General features: G+C 40.3%; 1 protein-coding gene across 4 annotated transcripts in view; it reads right to left on the bottom strand.

The window, feature by feature from the left end:
- SORCS2 (sortilin related VPS10 domain containing receptor 2) overlaps positions 1-27,181 on the bottom strand; it is a 172,409-nt gene that overhangs the window by 52,000 nt on the left and 93,228 nt on the right. For all 4 annotated transcript variants that reach the window (XM_078392552.1, XM_020790539.3, XM_020790538.3 and 1 more), the window contains 8 exons: positions 23,402-23,566; positions 22,645-22,718; positions 16,204-16,268; positions 11,772-11,890; positions 10,132-10,221; positions 9,044-9,223; positions 7,993-8,139; positions 1,112-1,214 (listed from right to left, as the gene is read on the bottom strand). In XM_078392552.1, coding sequence (XP_078248678.1) covers positions 1,112-1,214; positions 7,993-8,139; positions 9,044-9,223; positions 10,132-10,221; positions 11,772-11,890; positions 16,204-16,268; positions 22,645-22,718; positions 23,402-23,566 — 943 coding nt within the window. The remainder of the gene's footprint in view (positions 1-1,111; positions 1,215-7,992; positions 8,140-9,043; positions 9,224-10,131; positions 10,222-11,771; positions 11,891-16,203; positions 16,269-22,644; positions 22,719-23,401; positions 23,567-27,181) is intronic.

The following is a 27,181-nucleotide window of genomic DNA, read 5'->3' as shown; positions in this document are numbered from 1 at the left end:
CTTATGAAGCCAAGAAGGGTCAGAGCCAAGCCTGTGTCACTCAAACAAAGCGCTCCTTTCCCTCCTCCCTTCAGTAGCTCTGAGCTGGGCCCTGCTTTAGCCATTCACTTCTTACAGGAAAGTGGCCAAGGCAAAGGGTCAGGGCCTGCAGAGGAAATGAAAACAAGCACATCCACCACTGCAAGGGTGCTGGTGGGAGACAAACTAGTAAATGTGCTTATGACTTACTTTGCACTCTTCGACAACCAGTGGGTTCACCCTCTTTCATCCACATGTGGGAAGAAGCATGTTGACTTATGTGACTTTCCATGCCATTATTCTTTTTTCCCCCTTCTTTTTTGCACACCTCTTAATGTCCTCCTTCATACTCCTGGGGTTATGCATACCCCAGGTTGGGAAACCACTGTTCTAGAGTTTCTTGGGATAGCTTCAAACTTCAGTCTGTTCACACTAGAATTACAGCAGTGAAGAGCGGAAAGAAAGAACCAACTCTCCCATCCTTTATCCACCACCCCCAGGTCTGTCTCCCATCCACCATGAACCCGACACTATGTCCATCTTCTTCTCCTCAAGCCACCTCTTGGGCAAATGGTCATATTGCTTCTAGTGTCTAGGATGCTAGTATTGCGTCTCCTGCTCCAAAGGTACACGTGCATTCAGGGACAGAGGGAAAGACAATATTTTCTTCACCGTGCCACCTGCTATTTCCAGTATTTCCCTCTTTCTATCACTTGCATGCTCTGGCCTCAATCCTCTTTTTCCTTACAATGGGGGAAAAACAGAATTGGAGGTCTTGCATTTCCCCAAGATAGGAGACGGCAACATAAAGGAAGTCAAAACAGCATAGAGCTGGGGTGGGAGTAGAACCCTGCCCTTTGTCAATGCTGACATCTTATCTCCAACCCTACTATGTCCTTTCTGTGATCCTTGTTCCTGTGAGTGCAATGGAAATTATCAAACATGATGGAGGTGAATTAATTAGTTTATACAGACAGATAGTATGCAATGGAGAACTGTTTAAATTAAATCAAAGTAACAGAATAATATCATGTAACTTTTTGATCAACGAACACCAAAAACAAAGTGCACTCTCTTTTTTTGTTTTTTTTACCTGCCCCCATTATGAGTCCTGGTGCTGTATCCTTGGTATGAACCATTCCTGACACATATGGATTGTCTGGCCAGCGGAGATGGAGGTGAAGGTGGCAATCGGGCTATAAAGATAACAAAGAAAAGTCTTTGTTTTTAGCAGAATGGCAGAAATGCCTCTAATTTTTTGAAACAGCCACATTATGTGTAAATGACATGTAATGATGGCTATCTGTGGAGAGACAGGACTAACTATTTCATGAAGGTATAATGTGGCTGCTGGTCCTAAAACCTCTACTACTTCTGTAATAATGTAATGCATACTGATGCCAGCACAGCATAGTAGACATTAGACTGGAATGTGTCACCACTATAACAGTCTTACATTTCTGGTGCTCTTTTAAGAAGTCGTTCTGTCCTTTATTTTGTTTCTAGGAAGTTGTATCAGGAAAAAAAAATGAGAAAAACAAGAACTTAATTTGGAAAATATGTTCTCATAGTTATTCTGAAAATATTACAATTCTCTATAACTGAGGTTCATTCAGTTCATATTCCCATTTCTTCCTCACCTAGAACACATCTATAACATGCAATCATTTCTATGTACACATTACATGTATATGCATATGAACAGCTTCAAAGGTTCTTCCAATATAGCTAATATGCTGTACTAGACTTAGAAATACATATGAACATCCTTTAATTCTACCGGGGATGATTATCTCGCTGAAAAACGCCTTTCCTTGTTTGCCTGTTGTTGTTTTTTTGCTCACTCACTCGTTTCTGCAATCTAAAACTTTACAAATCATCACCACAGCACTCTCAGTCAATAGATGGCACTTTGGCTCTTCTTAGATTCTTACCAAAATTCACAAATAGCTGGTCATTCTAACAACACCCAATTGGAGTCATAGCCTCTGTCAGCATTACTCTCTCAAAACAGGGGCTTTGGATTTGATCTGACATTCTCCCAAAGGAAAGAAAAAATGGCAGTTAAACCACTTTAAGCTTACCTGTCTTACATTGTGCTTGGAAGGCTAAGCTATTATGGACATGTATATGTTGGAATAACAAACTGTATATGAAGCAGGAGATCGACTGCATATCCTGAAATCTTTTTTGAAGAAATTTTTAAAGCAGCTAAGTTTGGGCAGCAGCATTAAGGGAAATATTTTTAAATCTTTCAATCACTGCTGCTGTTCTAATTAAATCTCTTCCCATGCTGTTCAGCTTTTGATCAGAAAAATGGTGCAGGAGAAGGTTAGGCACTTTCTTCACTCATTAGTGTGTTCAAGGTTGTAAAAAACATTGTGGACACCATGATTCGTCTTCTAGGTCACATACAGTGTGACCTCATCTAAGACACGGTGGCATTAGAAGGCTTTTTCCTGAATGTACCTGTTGGGTGCTGCAAACTTTTACCCTTGAGCCAGCTTCTCTGTCTATCAGAGATAAACCTAGCACATGTTTGCATGCAAGAAGAAATATTTCTCTGAGGTATGATTGAGTGCCAGTTTCTTCTAGGGCAGTGCTCCTCAACCTTGGGTAACACAGATGTTCTTGAACTACACCTCTCAGAAACCCTGGCCAGAACAGCTGGTGGTGAAGGCTTCTGAGAAATGTAGTCCAAGAACATCTGGGTTACCCAAAGATTGGGCACCACTGTTTTAGGGGATACTGGGTGCTGTTTTATTTACTTATTTGCTTGCTTGTTTGAGGTAGCAGCTTCTGCATAGCCTCTTAAAGAAGAAATAATCTGTTCATGGTGGAACTATTACATATTTACAGGGTGCAACGATACATCTGAAGCCACCTTCATTCTAATTACACTCTTGGCAATTAGCATAAACATAAAATGGCAAGCCTACAACAACAACAAAAATCACAGATGAAACATTGGAAAGGATTCCTTTTAACTGCAACTCAGCTGACCCAAGAATTTACAAGACATGGGATACATTATGCCCTCTTTCATACCTCGGAGGAACAGCTTCGTCACCCATCATGCATTACTGATCTCACACCACTATGATATTGCTGGAGGATTGTAATCATGTCAACTAGGGCTCTTCCATGGATTCTCCTTATAGTAGTGAGGTTCAGTGAAACCCACATCAAGCCACAATGACAACTATGCAATGCTGGCACCATTTCCATAGGGACAGTTCAAACTCAAGCCATGAAGCATAATGACGAAATGGAGACAATGCTAGAAGCCTACCTCTACAATTCCAGCCCATGTGTGTGCTCTGTCTCCAAAACAGGGAGGTGTAGCCCTTATCTTCAATGGAAGTCTCCTTCCATTGCCTCTCAGACCAACTGCCTCTCTGATTTTCCCAGCTTAAGGCCTCAGGACAACCCATATACCTCAAACAACCTATTAAAATGGGGTGGGGGGGAGAGAGACTCAGTAGATTCACTCATCACAGAACTGCAATGATGAGGAAAATGACACCTTTCGGAATGCAACAGTTAAATCAAGGTTCAGGAACATATTCAAGCAGTGTGAAGGTCAGATGACTTCCACGTAACCTTTTGGGGGTTGGGCAAAGAGCCATGCTGCTTATGTCATTTTGTCTTCAGAAACTTGCACAGGGAGTGTGCATCTGGATCCAGGCATCAACAGCAGGAACATTCATACTGCTAATATCTATGTTATGACAATTTTACCTGTCCTGTGCCTTCTCCCTGGGGTGGCTATGGTGATTCCCCCCGACTATATCTGATCACTGACTGGAGATAATAGTGAGGATTTCCCCTGATTCTTTGCTACTGACTTTCTCAAACTGGAATATGAAGCATAAGGGGAGATGGAAATTCTGCAGTTTTCTCTGATCAGTGATGACTAATAAGCTATTGGAAATAAAAATATAACAACAATAATAAATAACAAGGTTAGGTTGGCACCCTCCCTTTTATCATTAAACTGAAAGTTAAAGGGCCACCTCTTTATGCAAGCTTTTAATAATCATAACTGAGTCCCTGGATGCAGTTTTTTAGTTGTTTTTAAAGTTTTACATGTTTTTAATAATTTGACTATTTTAATTAGTATTATAATTTTTTAAATATATAATTTATTGTGGTTTTAATTCTATTTTTTTAACACTATGAGACACCTTGAGTCCCCTCATTTCGAGAAAAGTAGCCTACGTAAATAAATAAATAGATAGATAGATAGATAGATAGATAGATAGATAGATAGATAGATAGATAGATAGATAGATAGATAAATAAATAAATAAATAAATAAATAAATAAATAAATAAATAAATAAATGCCAAGTCCACTTGTTAGCTTCTTACTTTCCCAAACGGGAAAGTATAGTACCGTGAAGCAGCATCTCCCCACATCACAGCAGGAGGATTGGAGGAAGGACCTCCTTCATGTCCAGATGGGGAGCTTCAATGGACCAGATTAGGCCTGGCGGGTGTGTGGTATGCAGACTCCCATCCTTCTTATTTAAATAACTTCTCTGAATGTTAACTTCACAGACTGAAGCCCCTATGGTTCCTAGCCCATATAGCAATGTCCTTTGATTGTCTATGTTAGGATAGATGCTTACCAAAGTACCTTGTAGAACTGCACCTACTCCTACTCCCCAATTCTTACAAAAACAGAGCATTGCTGAAAAAGTCCCTTTGAGCCCTCTAGTAGCCAACTTTTAAAAAGGTGTTGGGGACTCCTGAAAACATGGCAAGATTGCCCCCACACTGCCCTAGAGTTTCAGTGGGGCTTTTTAAAGCCAACATTTTTGGTGTTGAGGTGGTGGTGCTGGAGGCCCCAAGGGGTGCTGGGAGATGCACACAGTTCACGGGTCTGCTTCCTTCCTTCCATAAGCTCACTGATACCTAGGCCATCTGAGGATATATATCAAACAGTTCTCCTCTCTGTTGTCAACAGGATACGGTAGCCTTCCACAGCCTGATGTACTCAGATGTGTTGGACCACAAATTCATCATGTCCATTCAGCACAGCCACTGCCCGTGTTATTTGAGGATAATGGGAACTGTAGACAAATAACACCTATAAAGTATTAGATTGGGGAACACTGAAATGCAAGCTCTCCTGTATTGAGGGGAGGTGCTCTTTTGTAGCTCTGACTACTTTTCTTTGTTTCTTCTTTCCTCCACTCCCAGTCTCTTCTCCTCTTCCTTTCTGCAGGGTCCTTTTCTCCTCTCCCTATACTACCCTCAGGTTTGTTTTTTTAAATTCACTTTCTGCTCTTTGTTCTTCCTCCAGGCATACGAACAGGTTGTTTCCCTGCCTCTTGGTCTCCCTTTCTCCTGGGCCACCATCTTTTTTTCCTGATCTTTGACTTCCTCTTTTCTTACCCAGTTCCTCCTATCCCCATTGCTTATGTGAGCCTTTCCCTCACCAAACTGGCCTCTCACATCAACTTCCAAAGCTAGACTGATGCAAATACTGTACTGGAAATTCAACAGATAAGATGTCACTGTGTTCAATGGCACTTCATTTTCTTAGTCAATGGGTACCCAAAGCTTCAGCCATACCACCATCACATTACAAAAATACCTTAATACATCATAATACATAAACAGAACAAATCTGATCCAGAAAAAAAAAGTAGTGTGTGGAACACAGAAGTATAAAAAACATACACAAAAATTGGAACCTGACAGAAATGCCATGTTAGATATCTTCCATAATGGAATGGCAGGAAGATTTTTTTTAAAGGATGAGATGGAGGGGGCATTGAGGAAGATACAGATATATGAAAAGAGGATGCTTCTTTATGGTACAAAGGGTAAATCAGAAAATAAAATCAGAAATAAAAATTAAGGATTCTTAATAATTTTATATAGCACTTCCCATACATTTTGATGTCATCCCTACAATAATAAGTTTCCCTTTGTGGTGGGGAATAACCTGTTGACATAGAAATGTCCGATATATACGTGCATTATATCAAGGTAAATCATTACATATGAAGCCTTTATGTCCATAGTGACCAACTGTGTATTTTAAGGCGCAGTAAAGAAATATTATTAGAATGATTCCAGTTCTTTTTGTGTAGATAGACCCACAGCATATCTTAAATGAGATCTGAGGAGATCCAAGCCATTTTCTTTACAGTACCCCTCCACAATTCATATTATTGATCAAGTTCTGTCTTCTCCACTAAATACCACATCATACTGCTTAGAGTTTTATGAAGAAGAAACATCATAATCAGCAGAACAACTCTAAATGGAATCATCATCAAGATCATAATCCCATTTGATTGAATTATAAACAGACATAAATCTCCAAAATCAGTTGTGACAGCTACTAACACTAAATGATTTAGTCCAGTGGCAAACATCCATGCAAAATAAGTTAGGTTATTAAAAATCATGACTATCTATATTTGAAACTCTTGTTTTTCAGAAGTCTCAGTTAACATAGCCTCATCACATTGGACCTAAATGGGATTGCCAAATATAACTTTCTGCTGCTGTTTGTCCGACAGAGTGCAAACATATTTTTATTGTTATTTTCTATTTTGTATCTAGTTGATTATATCATAAACGGGTAAATTCATATTCAGAATCCCTGTTTGTATAAAGAATGACCACCATCCACTCGCTTGAGCAAAATTCCAAATTGTTAGCAAGTCTAGATTACACAGTCTAACTATGACCAGGTATTTGAGATTTGTTGTTTTCATTCTTCAAGAACAAAATGGAGAGCAGGGCAAAGGAAAATAATGCCTTCAGTAACCTACTGCCTCCAGTAGTTTAGACTAGAGCTCCCAGTTACCCTCCAGTATTTGACAGGAATTGTAGTCCAATGCATTTGAAAACCACCAGGTTGGGGAAGGTTAGAGCAGAGTTACTACAGAAATAAAGGCCTCAGGAAGCAGTTACTACATAAGCTTGTACTTGTGAAACAAGATGATTTTGGGAGTCTTATTTTTTTTTTATAGTCTCTTGTTACATGTTTCTGCACAGAAATTTTTACTCTTGCCCTTGAAAAGTTTTTTTTTACACAAAATGCTTTGGGCTGCAACACTGCTTCACAAAAAGCTGTTCCCCCTCCTGTCTTATTTTCTTAATTGTCCTTCATGAAGTAATAGAAATATGGTAATATCCACCTTCTTTTTGGCCAGTGTTTAGAACATGGTTCAGTTGCTTAAAATCGATTGACCATTTGCAACTGTTGCCATGGCTGACTTGTAAACCTGGAGATTGAAGAAACACAAAAGGTGTTCAGTCTAGGGCAAGCCCTAGCAAATCTTTTCACAAATTTTAACATGATCATGAAGGGACCTGGCATCTGATAATGCAGGATTTCCCACAAATCAAGGTTCACAAGACAGTACAGACTGGGAACAAAAATTAATCATTTCTGAAGTATGAAAGCCAACCTGTGTATATAGCAGAATCACAGTGTAGACTTTCTACTGCATTGAATCACTTCAGATTGCATACTTGCATGGTTTCCTAGGGGAAAAAAGTCACTGTGCCTAGGAAATATGCACATAACTGTTGCCTCCTGGACTTTATACTGTCTACCAGCTTTCTATGTACAAGAAAATATCCCATGGAAGAGCATTAAAATACGAGACCTGGAGCCTGACTTGGTACTCAGAAAACTGAATTTTGTGACCTAGATCAGTGGTTCTTAACCTTTGTTACTCGGATGTTTTTGAACTGCAACTCCCAGAAACCCCAGCCAGCACAGTTGGTGGTGAAGGCTTCTGGGAGTTGCAGTCCAAAACTCCTGAGTAACCCAAGGTTAAGAACCAGTGACCTAGATCATCTTTAATTGATTAACAATAGAATAGTTGTTTGAGGACTGAAAAATATCCAAGCAATCAACAAAATTTACTGTATTTACATTTTTCCTGTTTTAAAGGAGGAGTTCCCCATTCTGTTTTAAGGATGTTAGATGGAATCTTACCGGTTTGCAGTTTGTTGGTTTACCATTCATATCAACAGCTGGAGGTACAAGGTAGTCCCAGTTGCGGCCTTTGTTGAATGTTATAAGAGTGGTTACTTTCCCATCTATTTTTTGATTGGCCAGAAACACTCCCTTGACACCCCTAACCTACATTATAAACACAAAAAGCAGGAAGATTAACAAGCAATTTTTACCCCAGCATACAATTACTTTTCCTCTGCATGAAAGTGAGTGTGCCACTATATCAGCTACAGTCCTGAAACCACTTGGTTTGATTTTAGGTGGTATTTATCATGCCCAACCATGTTGAGAGAGAGAGATATACAAATATCTCATTTGAGATTTTCTAACAACTAGCATACAATTTCATAGAGAATATACCTGGTCATGTGACTCAAACATGTGGAAGAACCCTAAAACTCTGACACTGCGTGAACAAAATATAGGTGAACCATAAGGATGGACAGATAGATTAATAAAAATACAACAGCATTAAAGCTTGCAAGTTGGATAATCCTTCCTTCTTCAACTGGATGGCACAGTTGGCATAGTAAAGAAAGGCAGTCCCAAAAAGCCCCAAAGGTGTTGCTTCCCTATCAATCACACATTGCCTGAAATTCTGTTGCACAGTTAAACAGATGTTGTGACTTTAGGAAGCAAATTGCTATCAGTTAAGAAATCTCTGCAAACATTATCTGTTGTATCCTGAGTCACATGACTAGGTGCACAACAGATGAAGTCTCCAGAGTCTTGTTCCCTACAGCAATTTGCCTCTTAAAAGGCATTCTGTTTATTTACGTAATTGTACAACAAGTTTTCAACCATTATCATCGATTCAGCCAAGACCAAGAAAAAAGAACCCTAAAAAAAAAAAAAACAACCAAAGTAAGTATATTTATAGCACGACTATTCCATTACAACATGTGTGCGCGCACACACGGGAATAGTGCTTTGAATTCAACATCTTTAGGCCAACAACCAAAGATACTAAAGTGACCAAAGCAAGAAGAGTCAGGACAACTAGCATCTAATGCAAGAGCAACCCTTTTACCTCCAGTATATCTATTAACACGTTCTCTTCAGGCTGCTTGGTGCTTCTGACATTCTCTAACACAATGGAATAGGAGATGCCCTGAGGGTCAGACTGGTAGAGGTTGTATGTGTCAGTCTGATACCATTCTTGGATGGCTACAAACACTTGGCTCTCATCAGTGCTGATAATTTGTAAATCCTGAAATGAAAAAGATCAATACAGGATTCAGTGTGTGCCAGAGAGGGGGGAAAAAATCACAACCTACTCATGCTTTTCAGATGTATGAGAAAACATGTTACAATTCCCACTCACAAAACCAACCTCATTGGTGTTACCTGGAGGAGAAAGACAGAGAATAAAGGTTACATGGTATTATCTACTAATAGAAGAGAGACCAGTGCCAATACTTTTCCAGGAAATAAAACAGGAAAAAAGTCTTGAGAACCCCAAAGTACTGGGAAACAGACACAATAATTTCTTCAGAGAAACTATGATAGGTGGTATAAGCAATATACCCAATGGGACAGGTATTATTTCTATGGCTCATCTCCAGAAGTACATGGGATCCCAGGCAGCTTTAGCGATCCAAAACAGTAAAAGCCAGAAAAGAGAAACTAGGACCCTTCCTGGATATATTTGGCAGTACCTGCTCTGAGAGATTAAGCCTCTTTGTTATGCATCTCTTTTTTTTTAAAAAAAAGTCACCAGTACAAGAGCTTACACTGTGGCTAGCACCTGCCCTATAACATTTGATTTCAGCTTGAAATGGGAGGTGGGGAGATTACTTGCTTTATTTAATGTTACAAATTTATACCCCACGCTTCAGTACTAGTATTGCTAAGCAGGCTAAGCAAACACATATTCCAGAAGGCCACACAATGATACTATAGTGCTATGGTAAGGGCTATGGATAAGGCTATAGAAAATTATTTCAGCAAATGGTCAGTAATGTTACAGAACCTCCTTAAGAACAAACTACTGTTTGCCACTACTATGACAAACTATGTGGAGAAGAGATGATAGGGGAGGAAATTCAAACAGACAAAAATGTCTTATAAGCCGCGAAAGAAAGAAACAAAACAATAATGTATGTTGCAGATTATTACCCTGGGCAATGCATATTTTGGCAGTTTCATCTGCACAAATCTGTTCCGAAGATAAGACACGTAATATTTTGTCTGGTTTGCTGATGATGTCTGTCAGGGGGAAAAAGGAGATTCAAGTTTAGAGTGGGTATTAAGAAACCAGGGCCAGAATGCTATCAGTCAGTTAACACCAACATAAGTGCAATGGTACAAACTGCAGTGGTGAGGTGCTATTAGTTAGCGAGTTGTTGCTTGTATCCCTTGTCAGACACCAACTCATGTAATTTGCTTGCAAGAAGGGATACAAGCCACAATTCATGGACTAGCAACAATTTGCTTCTGCAGTTTACACCATTAAATGTATGACAGTATAACTAAACAATCTGGCCAAGGATATGAATCATGACTGATGTAGTAAAAAACAACAAATTCGGCATCAACATTTAGGAATAGCACTTCATGCCAGTTCAAGAGAATGCATGTACAGCATAGAGCTAAGGCTCTCAGCTACAATACAGGAAGCGCTGGTGCCATGAATACAACACTGTATTCAGTGTTGGCCTTAGAAGCTATCTGTCCCAGCCTCAGTCCCGCATGTTGTGTTTTGTTCCTTCAAATTGATTCCATTTTATCGCAATCCTAATAGGATTTCCACAATATGTGAAATACTTAAGGAGCGATTTTATCATTGCCACCCCTCTGTGAGTCCCCACAGCTGATTGAGGATTTGAACCCAGGTCTCCTGAGTCCTTGGTCCCTCATTACAGGGACAATAATGCTACATTACCCAAAAGATTGTGGCAAGGAAGACAATACAATACAAAGGAAGTGGTTTGAATACTTTAGAGCAGTGGTTTCTAACCTTGTGTTCTTGGACTGCAACTTCCAAAAGCCCCAGCCAGGATAGCTAACGGTGAAGGCTTCAGAAATTGCAGTCCAAGAACACCTGGGATACCCACCTTTGGGAACCATTACTCTAAAGCCCTAAGCAAATGCTTAATGTGTTGTTAGTTTCTTTTCCAGCCTGGGTGAGAGGGATGGGGTAATGATTCAAACAAGAAGAGCTTGTAATGTGACCCCTGCACTTCAATTAGGAGGTCCCAGCATGAGTTAGGTCAAGTCCTCTTCAAACTTGGCCTAACTCAAATTTCTGTTCACACCCTAATTCCATAATTTCTGCTACCCTTTGTTACCCTCTCCCTCTTTCCTAAATCAAAACCCCTTTCAGGTGGGACCGTGGAAAAAAAACTTTTAGTAGAGCAGTTTCTCACTGGCTGCAAATGACTTCAGTTATTTCTCAAGTCAAAGAGTGATTTGACACAGACCTGAAAGAAGTAATTCTCAACCTTTTGCCCTACACATATTTTGGACCTCAGTTCCCACAATACTCTCATTGTTGGCAATGTGATCTGGCGCTTGTGGGACTTAGAGAGTCAGTTTGTAGTTCCATTTTCGAAGGATTTGCAAAGAACGATTTTAGGTTATGTATCTATTCACAAGCTCTTCCTTGCACAAAGTTTTAATTTTGGATTTAATGGTCTTCTTGTTACATAAGAGGCAACCCTAAACACTCCATCTGATACAATAGGACTTACACACTAGCAAAGTACACAGGATTGTGCAAAATGTTTTGTCATTTATCCTCCAACTGGTGACATTACCTGGAGAAATACGTAGTCATCCTGCACTGTCAAGGAGTTCTTGTCAATACTACCAGAGAAAGGTGATCTTAATGTTTTATCAGAACAATTCTGAACTTGACAGGCTATGTAGTAAAAATCTGTAGAAAGTGCAGGAAACTATTTAGTAGATATAATATAAACAAAAAACACACTTAACATTATAAACTTTCCAACATTTTCTCTTCCTGTTTGTTCATTCATTTGTGATTATATCTCACCCTTCCTCATAAAGAGCCCAAAATCAGTTAACAACAGACATAAACACACAACAGAACAGAGAAGGAACATAAATCATAATTATAAGGTCACAGAGATGGAATAAAACAAAAGAAAATCACCAGAAAGAACAAAAAAAAAAACAAACATAGTGCTTGCCTATTCCTTAAAAGAGCACACAAATAGATATATTTTAAACTGCTCCCTAAATGACAAACCAGAGGGACAATCAGGCCTTCGCTGAGAGAGAATGCCAGTGCCAGTGCCAGAATGAGACCCCCAAGAAGTCTGGTTGCCTGATAAGCCCCATCTACTCAGGATAAGACAGATTCTCCTCTTTAAAACAAATTCCTCCTGTTGTTAAAATGGATATGCCTGACAAATGTATTATTCAGTGACCAGTGATATCAAATATTCCATTCATGTACTGAGAAACATGCAGGCAAAAGACCTTCTCCAAAAGACTGGGATTTTCAGAAAAGGATGGGGGTCCTCCCTATTAGCCTTTAGAATAGCCAACCAGAGTAAACACAGAGCCAATCCTTATCTGGCACTACATCTATAGTTTGGGGCACCACTCCCCCTATTGATGGGGGAAGACAATGATACTGTATTTTAACAGAGTTATTACTATCAATATTATCAATAAACTTGAGAATCTCTCTTATGTACTAACATCTTGTTCACAATGTAGCTGTAACAATATTGTATCTCCACTGTATCTACAGTGGTGCCTCGCTAGATGATTGCTTCGTTTAACGATGAATTCGCTTAACAATTAGTTTTCCGGAGCGATCTTGTGCTCTGTTTAACGATGTTTCCTATGGGCGATTTTTGCTCTACGATGGTGGGGACCTTGCCTCGCAAGACAGTTAATTTTGGGGTCCCTGTGTTTCGCTTTACGATAGTTTTGACAGCTCGGGTTCGCTTCGCTAAACGGGCGTTTGAATGGTCACTGTTTCGTTAGATGGCTGTGTTCACTTGGGAAACGCATTTTGCTTCACAATGTTTCCTATGGCGATTTTCACTTTACGATGGCAATCCGTTCCCATTGGAACGGATTATCAGGGTTTCAATGCATTTCAATGGAAAACCGCGTTTTGCTTAACGACGAAATCGCTTGACAGCGATTTTTGCGGAACGCATTAACCTCGTTGTGCGAGGCACCACTGTATATCACAAACACTCTAGATCAGGCTTGTCCAACCTGCGGCCCGAGGGCCACATGCGGCCCAGGTCAGCTCGTAATGCGGCCCAGTGCAATTTTTTATTTTTAAAGAAATTCCAAAGTTTCAAGTTACACTGCCAGTGCTTGCAGCCGGAATGTGGCCGGGGCATGTCACAACAGTAGAGGGGGAGAGAGGGAAGGTAGGAAGGAGTGGGAGGGGAGGGGACAGGGGGGCTGCGTGACTGCATTGTGCCGTCCCCGTCAATAGGTGGATCCCCTCCCGGCCCCATAAAGCCACCAGAGTCGAAGCTGTCTGAGATCGCAGCTGCCGGTAAGCGCACTTGGAGAGGGGCTGCGGAGGACGGCTAGGGCTGCCCCCCCATGCGGCCCAAACCAAATTTTCATCTTCTAATGTGGCCCAGGGAAGGTGAAAGGTTGGACACCCCTGCTCTAGATGCACAGTACCAGTTATGGTTTTATACACTATCTCAATTGTATTTTAGAATCTGATTTTGTATTGTATCTTATACTTCCTTAATGCTGTATACATTTTATACATTCTCCAAATGGTATTCTGATCCTGCCCCTCAGACTAGGGAACAGCAGAGGCCATTCAGGCCCCCAGGCCTAATAGCCAGCCATACCTGATGGGAGTCTTTATGGCCCATCCATGGGCCATCTAAATAAACAAAGAAACGTATTCCCAAAGGCTTTCACGGCTGGGATCTAATGGTTGTTGTGGGTTTTTCAGGCTCTTTGGCCGTGTTCTGAAGGTTGTTCTTCCTAACATTTCGCCAGTCTCTGTGGCCGGCATCTTCAGAGGACAGCACTCTGTGCAAACAAAGAAACCCCCATCCTACACCAGGAACTGACATTGTGGTGGTAAAATATGGCCAGATGGTTACACTTAGAATAACAAAAGGGCCCTCTATATCCTGCCAAACTGGCATTGGAATGTCAGGGGAGGAAGGCAGCAATAATGGATACTCTTTTTCCCAGACTTTCAGGCACATCATGGGCACAGGTCAAAGAAACATCAGGGCATAAAATTGATATTTTCTTCTGACCAATAGATTGGCTAAGTTAGCATCTCAGATCCAATGAGGAGCAAGATCCAAGGTTGGGGTACAGACGACCAATAGGTCAACTGCAGAAACAGCCAATCACGGCCAAGATCCAAAAGCTGGGATACAGATGACCAATAGCAATGTAGTACTTTTATGGCTCTTTGTCTGTAACGATTATAAAACATAGGCTCACTCTTTGTTCTGGGTCTCCCTCTGTTTTTAAGATGGGAGGCCCAGCTGAACTTTTGTACTTTTGTACTTTAATAAAATTGGCTTGTTCAGCTGTCTTGTGTCTTATCCTGTCTGTCCTTGAAGGAGATTCAAACTTAAAAATATAAGGTAACACTATGAGTTGATCCAAGTCACTTTATTATTTACATTAGCAACTGGTAGGATGGGCTCATCTGTAGAACAATGAACTAGGAAAAAGTGGATGACTAAGAGCAAGTGGTAAGCATGCACAATTCGTGTCACTGTACAGTGTAAGTACTGATCACAGGACACATTTCATTTATTAAAGCATGAGCCTTAGCTTTCAATTCCCTGCCTTGATGAAGCCAAAGCCAGCATGAGCTGGTCTTGACTTTTGTCTTAAACAGGCAGGTTTTTAATCAAATAATAAACATCAGGCCAAATCACATTATTTATGGAAATACTGTTGTTAGCATAAACCAGGTCTGGTGTGGAAACATGTACAGTGGTGCCTCGCATAGCGACGATAATCGGTGCAGCAAAAATCACTGCAAAGCGATTTCGTCACTATGCGATATTAAAAAGCCCATAGGAATGCACTGAAACCCCTTCAATGTGTTCCTATGGGCTTCAGACTCACCTTTAAGTGAAAATCCTCCATACGGCGGCCATTTTCGCTGCCCGGTAAGCTAGGAATCCGTCCAGAAAACAGAGGGCGGCCATTTTTTTTACCTGGTGGCCATTTTGGAACTGCCGATCAGCTGTTAAAAAATCATCGCTTTGAGATGATCGGTAAGCGAAACAAGGTACCAATCATCGCAAAGTGATTTTTCCCCATTTAAAACATTGCAATACGATCGCAAAAAGTTCGTCGGTATGCGATTTCATCCTTAAACGGGGCGCCCGTTAAGCGAGGCACCACTGTAATTTAAATGAATTGAAAGCTTCATATACAACTCCTCTTTTAGATTCTGAGGCTCCTTTTTGCCTCCTTCGAAATGAAACAAACCTTCCAAAAAGAAGCAGTAGAAGAAATGTGAAATGATATTGACTTAACTGAATTCAGCCATTCACTACTTACTCACAGGGAACAGTGCTGACTGAACCTGGTACATTTGCAAGTCCAAAGACACTCTGATAGCCAAAGAAAGCTTGTATTGTGAAGTTTGTCTCTCACACTCACACTCATACATATATTATATATCATATGAGAAAGCATGCCTGTAACACTAGGATTAGACTGATCTCTTGTGAAATGCTACAACAGTCAACAAGGACTCAACATGACAGTGGTAACACACCCAGTAAATGTAGAAATAAAGAGTCATAAATGAGATAAGGTAAAGGTAAAGGTTCCCCTTGACATTTAGTCCAGTTGTGTCCAACTTTAGGGGGCGGTGCTCATCCCCGTTTCCAAGCCGTAGAGCCAGCATTTGTCCAAAGACAGTTTTCGTGGTCACGTGGCCAGTGCGACTAGACATGGAACACCATTACCTTCCCACTGTGGTGGTACCTATTTATCTACTTGCATTTTTACATGCTTTCAAACTGCTAGGTTGGCAGGAGCTGGGACAAGCGACAGGAGCTCACTCCATCGCATGGATTCAATCTTACAGCTGCTGGTCTTCCGAACCTGCAGCACAGGGGCTTCTGTGGATTAACTCAAATAAATATGTGCCACATAAAAATAAGCTTCTTAGTTTTTATAAATCTAACTAAAAATGTTCAACAGGGTAGGAGAAAATGAGTGCCATGTCGCAACACCTACCTCCACTGGGATCTTGGAGTTCCATATGAACCAAATTAGGGTCTCCATCAACTCCATCAACAGCCCTGGGAGTATAATATAATCAGAGGTTATCCTAGGACAGCTGCAGTCACTGAGTAGGTAAACAGAAGGAGCTGTACTTGTTTGTTCCCAATACCATGTTGTTGACAGAACACAGGCATTATGTTCACTGCCTCACGATTTTCAAGTGGAATCTCATTTTCTCTCTCCCTCTCCTCCCCTCTCTTTCATTCTTATCCCCTCCCCTCTTTCCACCTCCCTCTCAAAAAAAAGACAACTACAGTGTTGGAAAAAAACAAGGAAATAAAGAATGCCTTTAAATGCCATTTGAAACTGGATAATTCTGGGCCTCAAAAGGCTGCTCATCTTTGGCTTGGTTGTCCCATTTTCACCTTAAAACATCCTGCAAATTAGCTTACCCCTGAAGAAGATATCTGGGCCAAGGTTATTCGGACAGTTTTATGGCTGGGTTTCTGAGCTTTTAAGTCTAACATTCTATCTGCTATACACACTGTGACTGCAAGCGTTAAAAAAAGGGGGGGATCTGTGGATGCAACATAGAACTACACTTAATAAACAGTAAGTGTTACTGAAGGCTCTTCCAACAGAAAACCCCCACACTGCTTTCTTCTGCTTGGTAACAAAGGATTGCTGGGCTTAGTGTGATTCATGTCAAAACCTCTTTGAAAAAAAACACTTCACTTAAAACAGTAAACTCCTTTGCATTTTTTTTTAACCAAGTGTGAACGAAATCCAGCTAAATGACAGGAGATTCTATTCTGGAACGCCCCATCCCCTTTAGTTAATTCAAAGCTTAATTGAACGTTTCTGACTAGGAGCCTGTGGTGGTGAAGCAAATTTCCTCAGGGAAGTGCCTTTGCACTAAACTCAGTCTGCTATAACACACTGAGATTTTTTTTTCTCAAAAGCAAGCCTCAGAAAGGGACAAAAAGGCACTGATTTATACTGATCAAACTGGACCTGGAATTACATCACTTAGATGGAAGGGGAAATACTGATATGATTAACACTGAGTCAGGTACAATCTGGAGAACTAATGTCCCAGCCTGAATAGCCCTCAAGTTATGTTCTAAATGCTGATGATTATCATATCTGAATATCACTGGCTAGATATCTTTTAGGACCAATGAAAGCTTCTGTTCATTCACTCTCAGCTTTGAACTGTGTCCACTCAGTGAAATATGGCTAAGAAATCCATTTCATTCAGTTTTGAATCCCAATATAAGATATTTCTGTTCTTCCAAATACAGGAACAGATGATACTTTTAATCAACCATTAAGAATATAAAACAAAAACAACAACAAAACAGAAAGCTTTTGATGATAAAATATTTTTCAAGGCTGTGTGCATCACGTTCTTGTGGGTAATCCCAATTTATATGCTGTTATTAATGTCTCAAAACCACACGGCTGATGATGTTGAAGACAGCTTGGCTTCTTAGATAGTGACAATGCAGTATGCAAGTTGTTTTCAAACTCCTTTGTCACTAGCAGCTTGGAATTTATGGCCCATCTCTTAAAACAGAGGCCAGGCAGTCTGGGCTTCCCCCACCCCCCCTTCTCTGCCTTTTGAAGCTCAAAGAATTTCAATTTTGCTAGGGAAGTTAAGAATGTCCAGGAACATGGACTGCTTCTAACAGAGTTGAGACTGGAAATTTAGTTAAAACACCAAGAACAGTGTTTATTATATATTCATTATTTTTATTTACAGTAGGACCCCCATATCCACAGGATCAGTATCTGTGGTTTCACTTATCCCGTGGTCTGAAAATATTAAAAGAAAAAACCTAGAAGAATGTATTTTCACAATGTATTTACCAGAACTGGTCACTAGAGGGAGCTAGAGTTGTAATACATGGTGAAAATACTTTTTTCTAGATTTTTTTCTTTTACCATGATATGCAAAGTGTTTGCCGTTATCCATGGTTTTCAGTATCTGTAGGAGGGCTTGGAACCAATCCACTTTGGATACAGGGGTCCTACTGTATAAGCCGTTATTCTCTTCAAAGAGACGCAGAATAGTCCACAACTCAAAAACATTACATATAACAATAAAATGCTTCATATAAATGACAATACAATAAAACCTAGCAACAATGCTAAAAAATTTAATATATATAATTTATGTTACCACATGGAGGCCCACTGAAACAACTCCAGAGTGTCATGTCTTTCAAACAATCCAATATCTCAAAGAATTCAGGATATGCCTGATGATGTTGAGGTGACAGTAATAGGAACAATTAAAAACAGTAAATCTAAATTTGTTTAATTTTTTTAAAATAAATTTTTGGAATTCATGTATGAAAAAAACCAATCTTAGGTATTTGAAACTTTACACAATTTCTTATGCTCTCCCAAAAAAATGAGAGAGAAAATAACTGAGTACTTGAAAGGATTAAAATCATCTTTTAATAAGTTCTTTTCAAAATCTGGAAAGAGGACAACTGGATTGCAAATCCCTTTGAAAAAAATATGCCTGAGCTGCCAGATTATCAATCAAGGAAAAAGTGAAGTTGACCTGATATGACTTCAAAAGCTGAATTCAAGGAAAAATCTTACATTAACGTTCAGGCAGACATCAGCAGAGAATATGAACAGATTCCTGACAAGGAGCCTAAATTTCTGTTTTTGTTTGCAAATACAGAGCTGCTGGAGAGGAATACAGCGGTGCCTCGCTTTATGATTGCCCTGCATTACGACGAAACCGCTTAACGATGATCTTTTTGCGATCGCAATTGCGATTGCAAAACAATGGTCTGAATGGGGGAATTTCGCTTTGCAATGATCGGTTCTCTGCTTCAGGAACCGATTCTTTGCAAAACGACATTTTTGAACAGCTTGCCATTTTTGAACAGGTTTCAAAATGGCCGCCGGGTGATTAAAAGGGCTCCCCGCTGTGTTTAGGGATGGATTCCTCACTATACAGGCACCGAAAATGGCCGCTGTATGGAGGATCTTCACTGGACAGTGAGTTTTTACCCCGTTGGAACGCATTGAACGGGTTTCAATGTGTTTCAATGGGGTTTTTATTTTCACTTAACAATGTTTTTGCTTAACGGCGATTTTCCTGGAACGGATTATCATCGTTAAGCGAGGCACCACTGTACCTTTATTTTTTAAAAAATACCATAATAAACTGAATACAGTTTCAAATTTAAGACTATCTTCCATCAGTTGAACCTGATTTCAAAAAAATTATGTGCCTCAAAACAAGTGAAAGGACCACACCAAAGATTTATTGTGTATAAAATATTTGTTGTGTATTTTATAAATATTATTTCAAAACATATTAATTTTTTTCAGTTATTAATGAATCCAGTAACAAATGTCATGTATTAATTACTGTAATGTAGTTTATAATGTAATCTCTGATATAGTTCCTTGAATTCATTGTATCTTTTGAGTTTTGATTGTAAATACTGTATATATGCAGTGTCTGTTCACCTTGTTATTCCATTGCTTTTCAGTCCAATTATTGAGCTATTTATTTACAGTTTTAACATATAAATTTAAGTAATAGCAACCATGTTAGCTACAAACCTTTTGCTAATACGAAAGCTACAATTTATGGAAATGGTCTGCCAAGGGGTATGTGAGTGAAAAAAAAAGGAACCACTGCTCTACAGAATTGTCTCCTATCTGTCCTTCTGCATCACAGCACTACTAATGTTAAGTGTACCTAGACACATTAATGGAGCAAAGATGTGTAATTCATCATGTTAGTTTATGAGAAAACCTTGATTAATCACCCAGTCAAAACAGCATTATTCATAACTACAATGAAACAACTAACTCAAAATATGTTGTTGATACACACAGTTAACGGGGATGATTTTTTTAAAGTGGACTAGATAAACAGTCTGCTCTAATTAGCATGGAAGACTAATGTCTTCTGGCACTTTGAGTTACTTGCAAATACATGATCTTCACAACAGAGAATGTTTAATTTATGATTTTGTTTTTTGCCAAACAGATTTGCAGATTCACTTATGACATTCCTGTCCAGTGTTGCATGATTTATATTATCACTCTCTTCTGCTCCTTCACCTTTCAACTTTACGCATTTATTGCTAGTTGAATAGTAGCTTGACTGTTGTTTCTCACAAAAAAATTAAAAAGCAGCTAGTCAAAGTGAAACACAGGCATTTTGTATTAACAGATTAATAGAATCATGATAGTACCTTCAAACCAACAAATTAATGTTTAATACTACTTGGTGTTAGCTCCATGTATTTCTCTACTCATTCAGTGTACAATTTAAATTCACAGAAGTAAAATTTTCCCTTTTGTTGCAGTGTCTATCACAGCCATTTTAGGCCCTGTTGCTTGAAACTAGGGCATTTTACACTGAGGCCTGATAAAGCTATGAAACTTAAAGCATGAAACAGAGTTGTGATTTATAATCCAGGAAAACTATCTAAATGGGCCTTACTCCTGAGTTGACATGCATTCAACTGTACTTTGAGAAAATGCTTTAGCTATTTCTGTTGCTGCAGTGTGGCCCCCACTTCCTTTCCCAAATGACCACCTCAGGCTGAAAAATTTCTCACTTGGAAATAGGCAAACTAAATGAGCTGCTGTTATCTACAAAACTGGCTCCTCATAAACTCAAGTGGCTTTAGGAGAAGAATTAGACTGATTTGTGGAAGTTAACAACGGTCATAGCGAAATTCAGTTACAGTATTTGTCAATTCCATGTTTCTCCTGTCCCTCTTCCAAGAGCTCAAAACAGCCTTTTCTCCTCATGGGAAGTAGGTTAGGCTGAAGACAAATTGGCTCAAGGTGATCCATTGAACTGTACAGCTAAACTGGAGAGTCATATCCAAGTATCTCTGGTTCCAGTCTTATACTCTAACCACCTCACACACTGGTTCTCCATGCTGGGGTAAAAATACAGTGGCTCTCCTAAGCCTCTCTTACTTGTGGGCTTCCGGCAGCATGTAGCTAGCTAGAAGCCACAGGGCAAGTCTTCTGTTCATCTGACCTTGGGACATTCTTTGGGGCATCTATAATATTAAGAGGGGGGAAAGTGGTACCTGTTCTGTTACATGAATCCAACACCTTTCATTATAGCATAGTATTGCTATGGCTTGCCTACGAAGTAATAAAAGGATATCTATTACCCATTAATATCTGCTGGTATGTATCTTCTGGAGCAAGACAGTATTTCTAACAGCAAGAATGGACAAGCAAAGGGCCACATGACCACTTTGAGGAAAATGTCTGTCTCATTCCTGTTCTTCGTACTCAGCTAATACCTGCTCACTGGCCACTACTCCTACGCCCATCCACAGGTGCAGCGGGAATGGCATCAGCAGCAGTGGCAAATTGTTGCTGAATAAAGAGTTCTTTTAGAGGTTTCAGTGTATGTGTGACTTGCACACAATAAGAGGAAGATGCATGGGCTCCATGATTGAGAACTCTTAATCAGCAGCAATCAGCTGTTGACTTGACTCTCACTGCACCACCCAAGCTCCATGAAAGGATACTGGCTATTATTTATCTACACATTGGCTGAAAATCTGGTTCATTCTACTTGCGTAACTGTTCCAGGCATTACATTCAGGCAACACAGACCATGCAATTCGAATACACAATCAGTCATGCAGCTCCTGTTGTAACCATTGTGTGGTGTGTACATGCAGAAATACTTCAAGAATAGTACTTCTGCTTTGCCACAATTTTCCAAACTGGTTGTGCTACTTCATGTTATGCCCATGGAGGTGTGCAACAGGATTTTAGTCATTATTTGTCTCAATGATTGTGTTCTTGTCATAAACGTTTACTGTGCATGAGTCAACCATGAATTCCAGTGAAAGTGTAAAGATAGTAAAAGACTTCCAGCCAGTATGGCACCAGAAGGAAGATGCTAAAGGGTCTGATCATGGTCCTCAAATAATTCCTGACAAATTATGGCTGAAATCCAGTAGTAAGTCACAACATGAGTAGGTGCACTGAATGAATGGAACTTACACAGATGTTGCCTCAGCCGATCCCCACTGATTCAATGGGCCTACTCATGTTGTGACTTATTCGTGGATTTTAGCCCAGAGTTCTAAAGACATTTTAACCTTTTTAAACAACATTTGTTTATGTAATTATACAAAAAGGTCACTTAGAAAGCATGTTTTAAAAAAAATATCTATTGGATTACTTAGGATTGCAAAATTCTGGTTTGAAAAGTACCTGGGTCTTGGTCAGGTCATTAAAATTTGACACATCCATATGAAGATTTACAATCACTAAAACACACACACACATATTCAATTAACATAGTTTAACTCTGTGCCTCTATTTTTTTTTTGCTTAGAGAGCCCTCAAAGATCAATAAATTTCATTTTTTTCTGCTAATTTTGCCTTCCTTGGACTTCTAGTGAAGAATAATATGTCTCTTACCAAAAAATATGGTCCTTTGACACATGATCCTGTATATGAATCCACTGTCTCCCCAAATCAAGAGATGCATAGAGCTTAAAATAGAAAAAAACAATAACCCAGAATCAGTCAAGTTACCATTTGATCCTTCTTTTGAGTTCCAGTAAGTGTGAAGAAATGAATGGGAGGCGAGTCGATAATGAGACAGAGACCCAGCCGAACTTGACAGACCAAACTGATGGCTGCAAGTCTTTAATATAGGTTCACTGTAATATCAATAAAGTATGGCAGAGAAGGAAACTTTTTTGGAATACAGCCAAATAATCACAGCACACCGACTGGTTTCAAATAAAATGGACATTGATCCACAAAGGCTCACACTTAAAAATAATTGCTAAGTCTTTAAAGTGTTACCATGTTTTGTGTTTCTTTCCCTCTTGCCCCACTTTCTTTTGCCAGCTCCTTGCTTGGTGAATGAGGTATCACACAATGACTGGTGTGGGTGACTAAATGTCTTGTTCATATGACATCACCGCCACCACAGTATTTTTTGATAGAGACAATTCACATATTCAGATGTGAGGCAAACACCGAGTGGCAGAACAGTGTGGTACATGCAATGGCAAATGACTTCAAGAAGTAGCTTCTATTTTTCCCCCAGTGCTAAACAATGCCATAGTTACTTAATAACATTTCTATAAACCGACTAGAACACATTTCAGTTTGACAGTTAAGACATATCAAAGGCAAAACCACATAACAGCTTTCAGTTTTTTACCTGTCCCTCCTTGGTGTAGGCGAGCACCTTATCCTCTTGCTTTGGATGAAAAACCAGTGTTTCCACGAAAAAATTAATGGGTTGCTTTTGAAAAGTAGCTCCTTCATCTGTGCTAATAAAAAGGCTCTGGTCCAGATCATTATGAGAAGAACTGACAAGAATGATCTACAACAGAAAAGAAGAACAGATCACCCAAAATGGTCTGAGATATTTACAGTTATCTTCTTTATCCTGTTAAAAGGGAAAGAAATGTAGGAGTAGGCACACATGTTTTGCCTGTTTCTTGAAAAAATATCAAATAAACTCAGTAGAATCATACCCCCCCCTTTTTCCCCCAGTCCAAATCTCACAGATGTGTGTGTTGTACCAATTATTTTGATATATCCCAGGTCACAAAATCAATATATATGGGCCATGTTATAATAATTTAATTCCACAGAATTATGCTCCTTCCCCCAGATTCTGCATTCACCTCCTCTCTCCTCCAAAGCCCCTAAAAATCTACTACAAGAAACTGGAAACCCCTGGAAGGGGTTGTTATTTCCACAGAAAGCATCAGCAGTGAGGAGAAGAGAAGGAAACTCCTAGTTCTGCTGGCACTAGAGGCCATGCGCACCACTGGATCTTGGCCAGTGATATTAAGTGTCCCTCCTTGGTATAGGTCAGCACCTTATCCCACTTCATCTGTGAGGAGACTGTGGAAGTCTTAAATTGGTTGTTCAGAAATGGGTTTCGAGTGCATAATGAGCACAAACTGAAATTTAATCCAAGTAAGTTGGAAGTACTAAAAGTTGAAAATTTGTTCCATCTGGTTGGCGGTCTACCCCTCATTTTGGAGGGTGTAGCATTCTGCCTAAAGATCACATTCATAGTTTGGACATCCTCTTAAACTCAGCAATATCTATACAGGTGAGCCACTCCTATACAGGAGCAGGTGGTATCTGTGGGTAGATTAGCCTGTTCACAAGGTAAAACTGGATTAGAGAATATAACAGGCTAGAGATCTTGCCTCAGTTATTCATGTTAAGGTTATATCCAGTATAAATCACAATTGTGTGTTCCATGTTTGCTTAAATCTGGAAAACCTCAGCTAGTAGACAAGCATTTGCCATATGCTACATCTATATTGCACTAACTGCAATGGCAATGTCTTCATATCTGCACTCATTTTTAAAGGGGTGTTGACTTTTAAAGAGGTCCAGACAAAGACTCACAAGGCCAGGGTTCAACTCTCTCCTTGGCCGCCAAAACTCAGCAGTGAGTGGCAGTTGTAAAGCGCTCCTTAAGCAACATATCATAAACCTCAAAAGTTCTATCAGAGCTGCCATAATTTGACAGCACATAACAACATTCATACTGAAAGCCTTAATTTTCAGGACAGGTTATCTGTAGGGTAGCTTTCACCCATATAAGCCTTCTTGAGCCTTATGATCAAGTTCAGTGGCCTTGTTTGCAGATCTGCTGGCAAGCAGTACCGGACTGGGAAGCCCTAGGATCAGAAACCTTTTGGTGGTGGAATCCCATTTGACAGGCTGACTGCTGCTTCAAAACACATACACAACCTGAGGTCCAAATTGGTGCACAAACACGAGACAAAAATGCCACAAGCAGTAATCCAAATATACCTCAGTCATTTCCAAATGCATGTATCCTTTACAGAACATGGCGTTAATATGTTCACTGTGTAATTACACAGAATCAGAATTATATATAGCTTTATAATAGATTCAGAAATGGTACAGAAATCTTCTATATGAGTGCATTTTTTAAAAATTACATCTACATTGTGGGACTAGCAAGGATTCCCCCAACTGCAAGAATGAGCTCTTCTAGGATGGCAAGGGCTGGATCCTTCCCCCCAAAACACCCGTGGACTGGGGCGTTGGCCAAGGAGAGGCAGACAACATTCTTGAGGCCACAGGTGTAGCTGCCGCTGCTAGAGAACTTGATGGCTGGATGGGAGATGGCATGCCCTGATCCTGAGACCGGCTGCTGGGTTGAGATACTCATGCTGCCACAGAAATCTGCCTGGGTCCATCAGGACCAAGCCTGGTGCCAAAGGGCACATTGCTCAAGAACCAGTGTCGAACCCACTGCCTGCAAAGGAAGCAGCCAGGGCAAGCAACTCCATTGGAGAAACCCCATGGTCAGCCTGCCTACTGATGTCTGGAAGGTCAGCCTATGCCTCCTCCTTGCCCTCTGCCCCAACTACACAAGAGAGGCCAGTCACGTCCAGGTAAAGTTCAGCCATGCCTCTCAAGAAGGTTGCTGCACATATGGGATGGTGGCTGCTGGTGGGGGCTATGGAGGGGTGGCAGGGGAAGGAGCCTACACCCAGCATCCTGGGCCTAACCCACCTGCAAGGTGTGCTATAACTGGTAGGGGAGGCAAGGCTCTGCTCCCCCTAGTAAAAGACTTTTTTAGGGCACTGGCCCAAAGACTGTGGGAGTAAAGCTAACTCCGTGGCATCCTGAGTTATTAATGTTCTTGGCCTTGTTGGTTCTTTAAAAGTTCTGTTGCTCCAATAAAGAGCCTGTTCCAGCAACTACTCTCCGTGTCATCATGGAAGGGGGTGTGGAGGCTGCTCACATGGACATGAACCTGTAGAGAAGTAAACATTCAACTCTTTCAATATAAACATGTTTAAAGGCAGGCAGGTACCAGTAAATGGTATTCTGACCACTAAATTGTTATCAGAGATGGGGGTATTCGTATATGAATATCCCCCCCCCACAGGTGCAGATAACGAGGCTCCGGCCCCCTGGGACCAGACCATCCACTCACAATTCCCCCTCTGCCGCAGGCTTCATACGCCATTCCTGTCGCTCCAGAGCTTGCGAGTGGTGAGCCACTCCTGGCAGAAGGCGGGATGACAAGCCTCTCTGCCAGGTCGAAGCAACAAAGAGATAGGAAGGCTCCACAGAGCTTGCAGCAGTGGCAGAATTGTGAGTGGGCAGTCTGGCCCCAGGGGGACAGACCCTCATTATCTGTACCTGTGGGGGGGATATTTGTACTCATATATGAATACCCCCATCTCTAATCATTATCAAGTGTTTATTCCCTGGAAAATCAAATATTTTCAATGCTTTAAATGGTCAGAAAAGCTGCTCCAACACAATAGCGATCCAAGTTTGAATGCTAACGTATAAAATGTGGTCACCATGTAGTTAAGATGGAACTGATGTACATGGGAAGATGGGTTTCATTCTTTTGAAAGAAAACACACCCCAGGTTGTAAGAAATTTGTCCTCCAGGGCTACAAGCATAATAAAGATCTTCTGCAAGAGATGTCATAGGGGGAAAGGGTTAACCCAGTTTCTCTGTGATGCAGAGGTCTCAATCCTACTCAGACCCTGCAGCCAGCAGCATGGCTAAAGGAGAAAATAGACACATCAGAAATATCCATAGATTCAACATCATGTCCGTTTGAGCTACAAGTTATGAAAATTAAGCTATACTAGATGGAAACCACAACATGAAAGATAAATGTTTGACTGCCCTCCATGCTGCAGCAACAAGAAGAAAATGTGCCAGAGTCAGCTACTGTCATCAACCTTTTCCTGTACACCATTGGATCACTACAATAGCTGCCTCACAAATGCCAATGTTTACCTTGAATCTGAGCTACGATATTAACCAAAGAAGACAGCTGTTTGAAAAAAGGGGCTGAAATTCCTTTGGTCTCTAGAAGGAGATTATCATGGCCACTTGGGAGAAGAAAGATGTCAGATGTGAATTAAGTAGGTCACTATGTGGCAAGCAAAGCTCCATTTCTCTGTC

The sequence above is a fragment of the Pogona vitticeps genome, chromosome 4 (assembly GCF_051106095.1).
Source record: "Pogona vitticeps strain Pit_001003342236 chromosome 4, PviZW2.1, whole genome shotgun sequence".
Taxonomy (NCBI): domain Eukaryota; kingdom Metazoa; phylum Chordata; class Lepidosauria; order Squamata; family Agamidae; genus Pogona; species Pogona vitticeps.
This window is presented reverse-complemented; position numbering and strand designations above follow the sequence as displayed.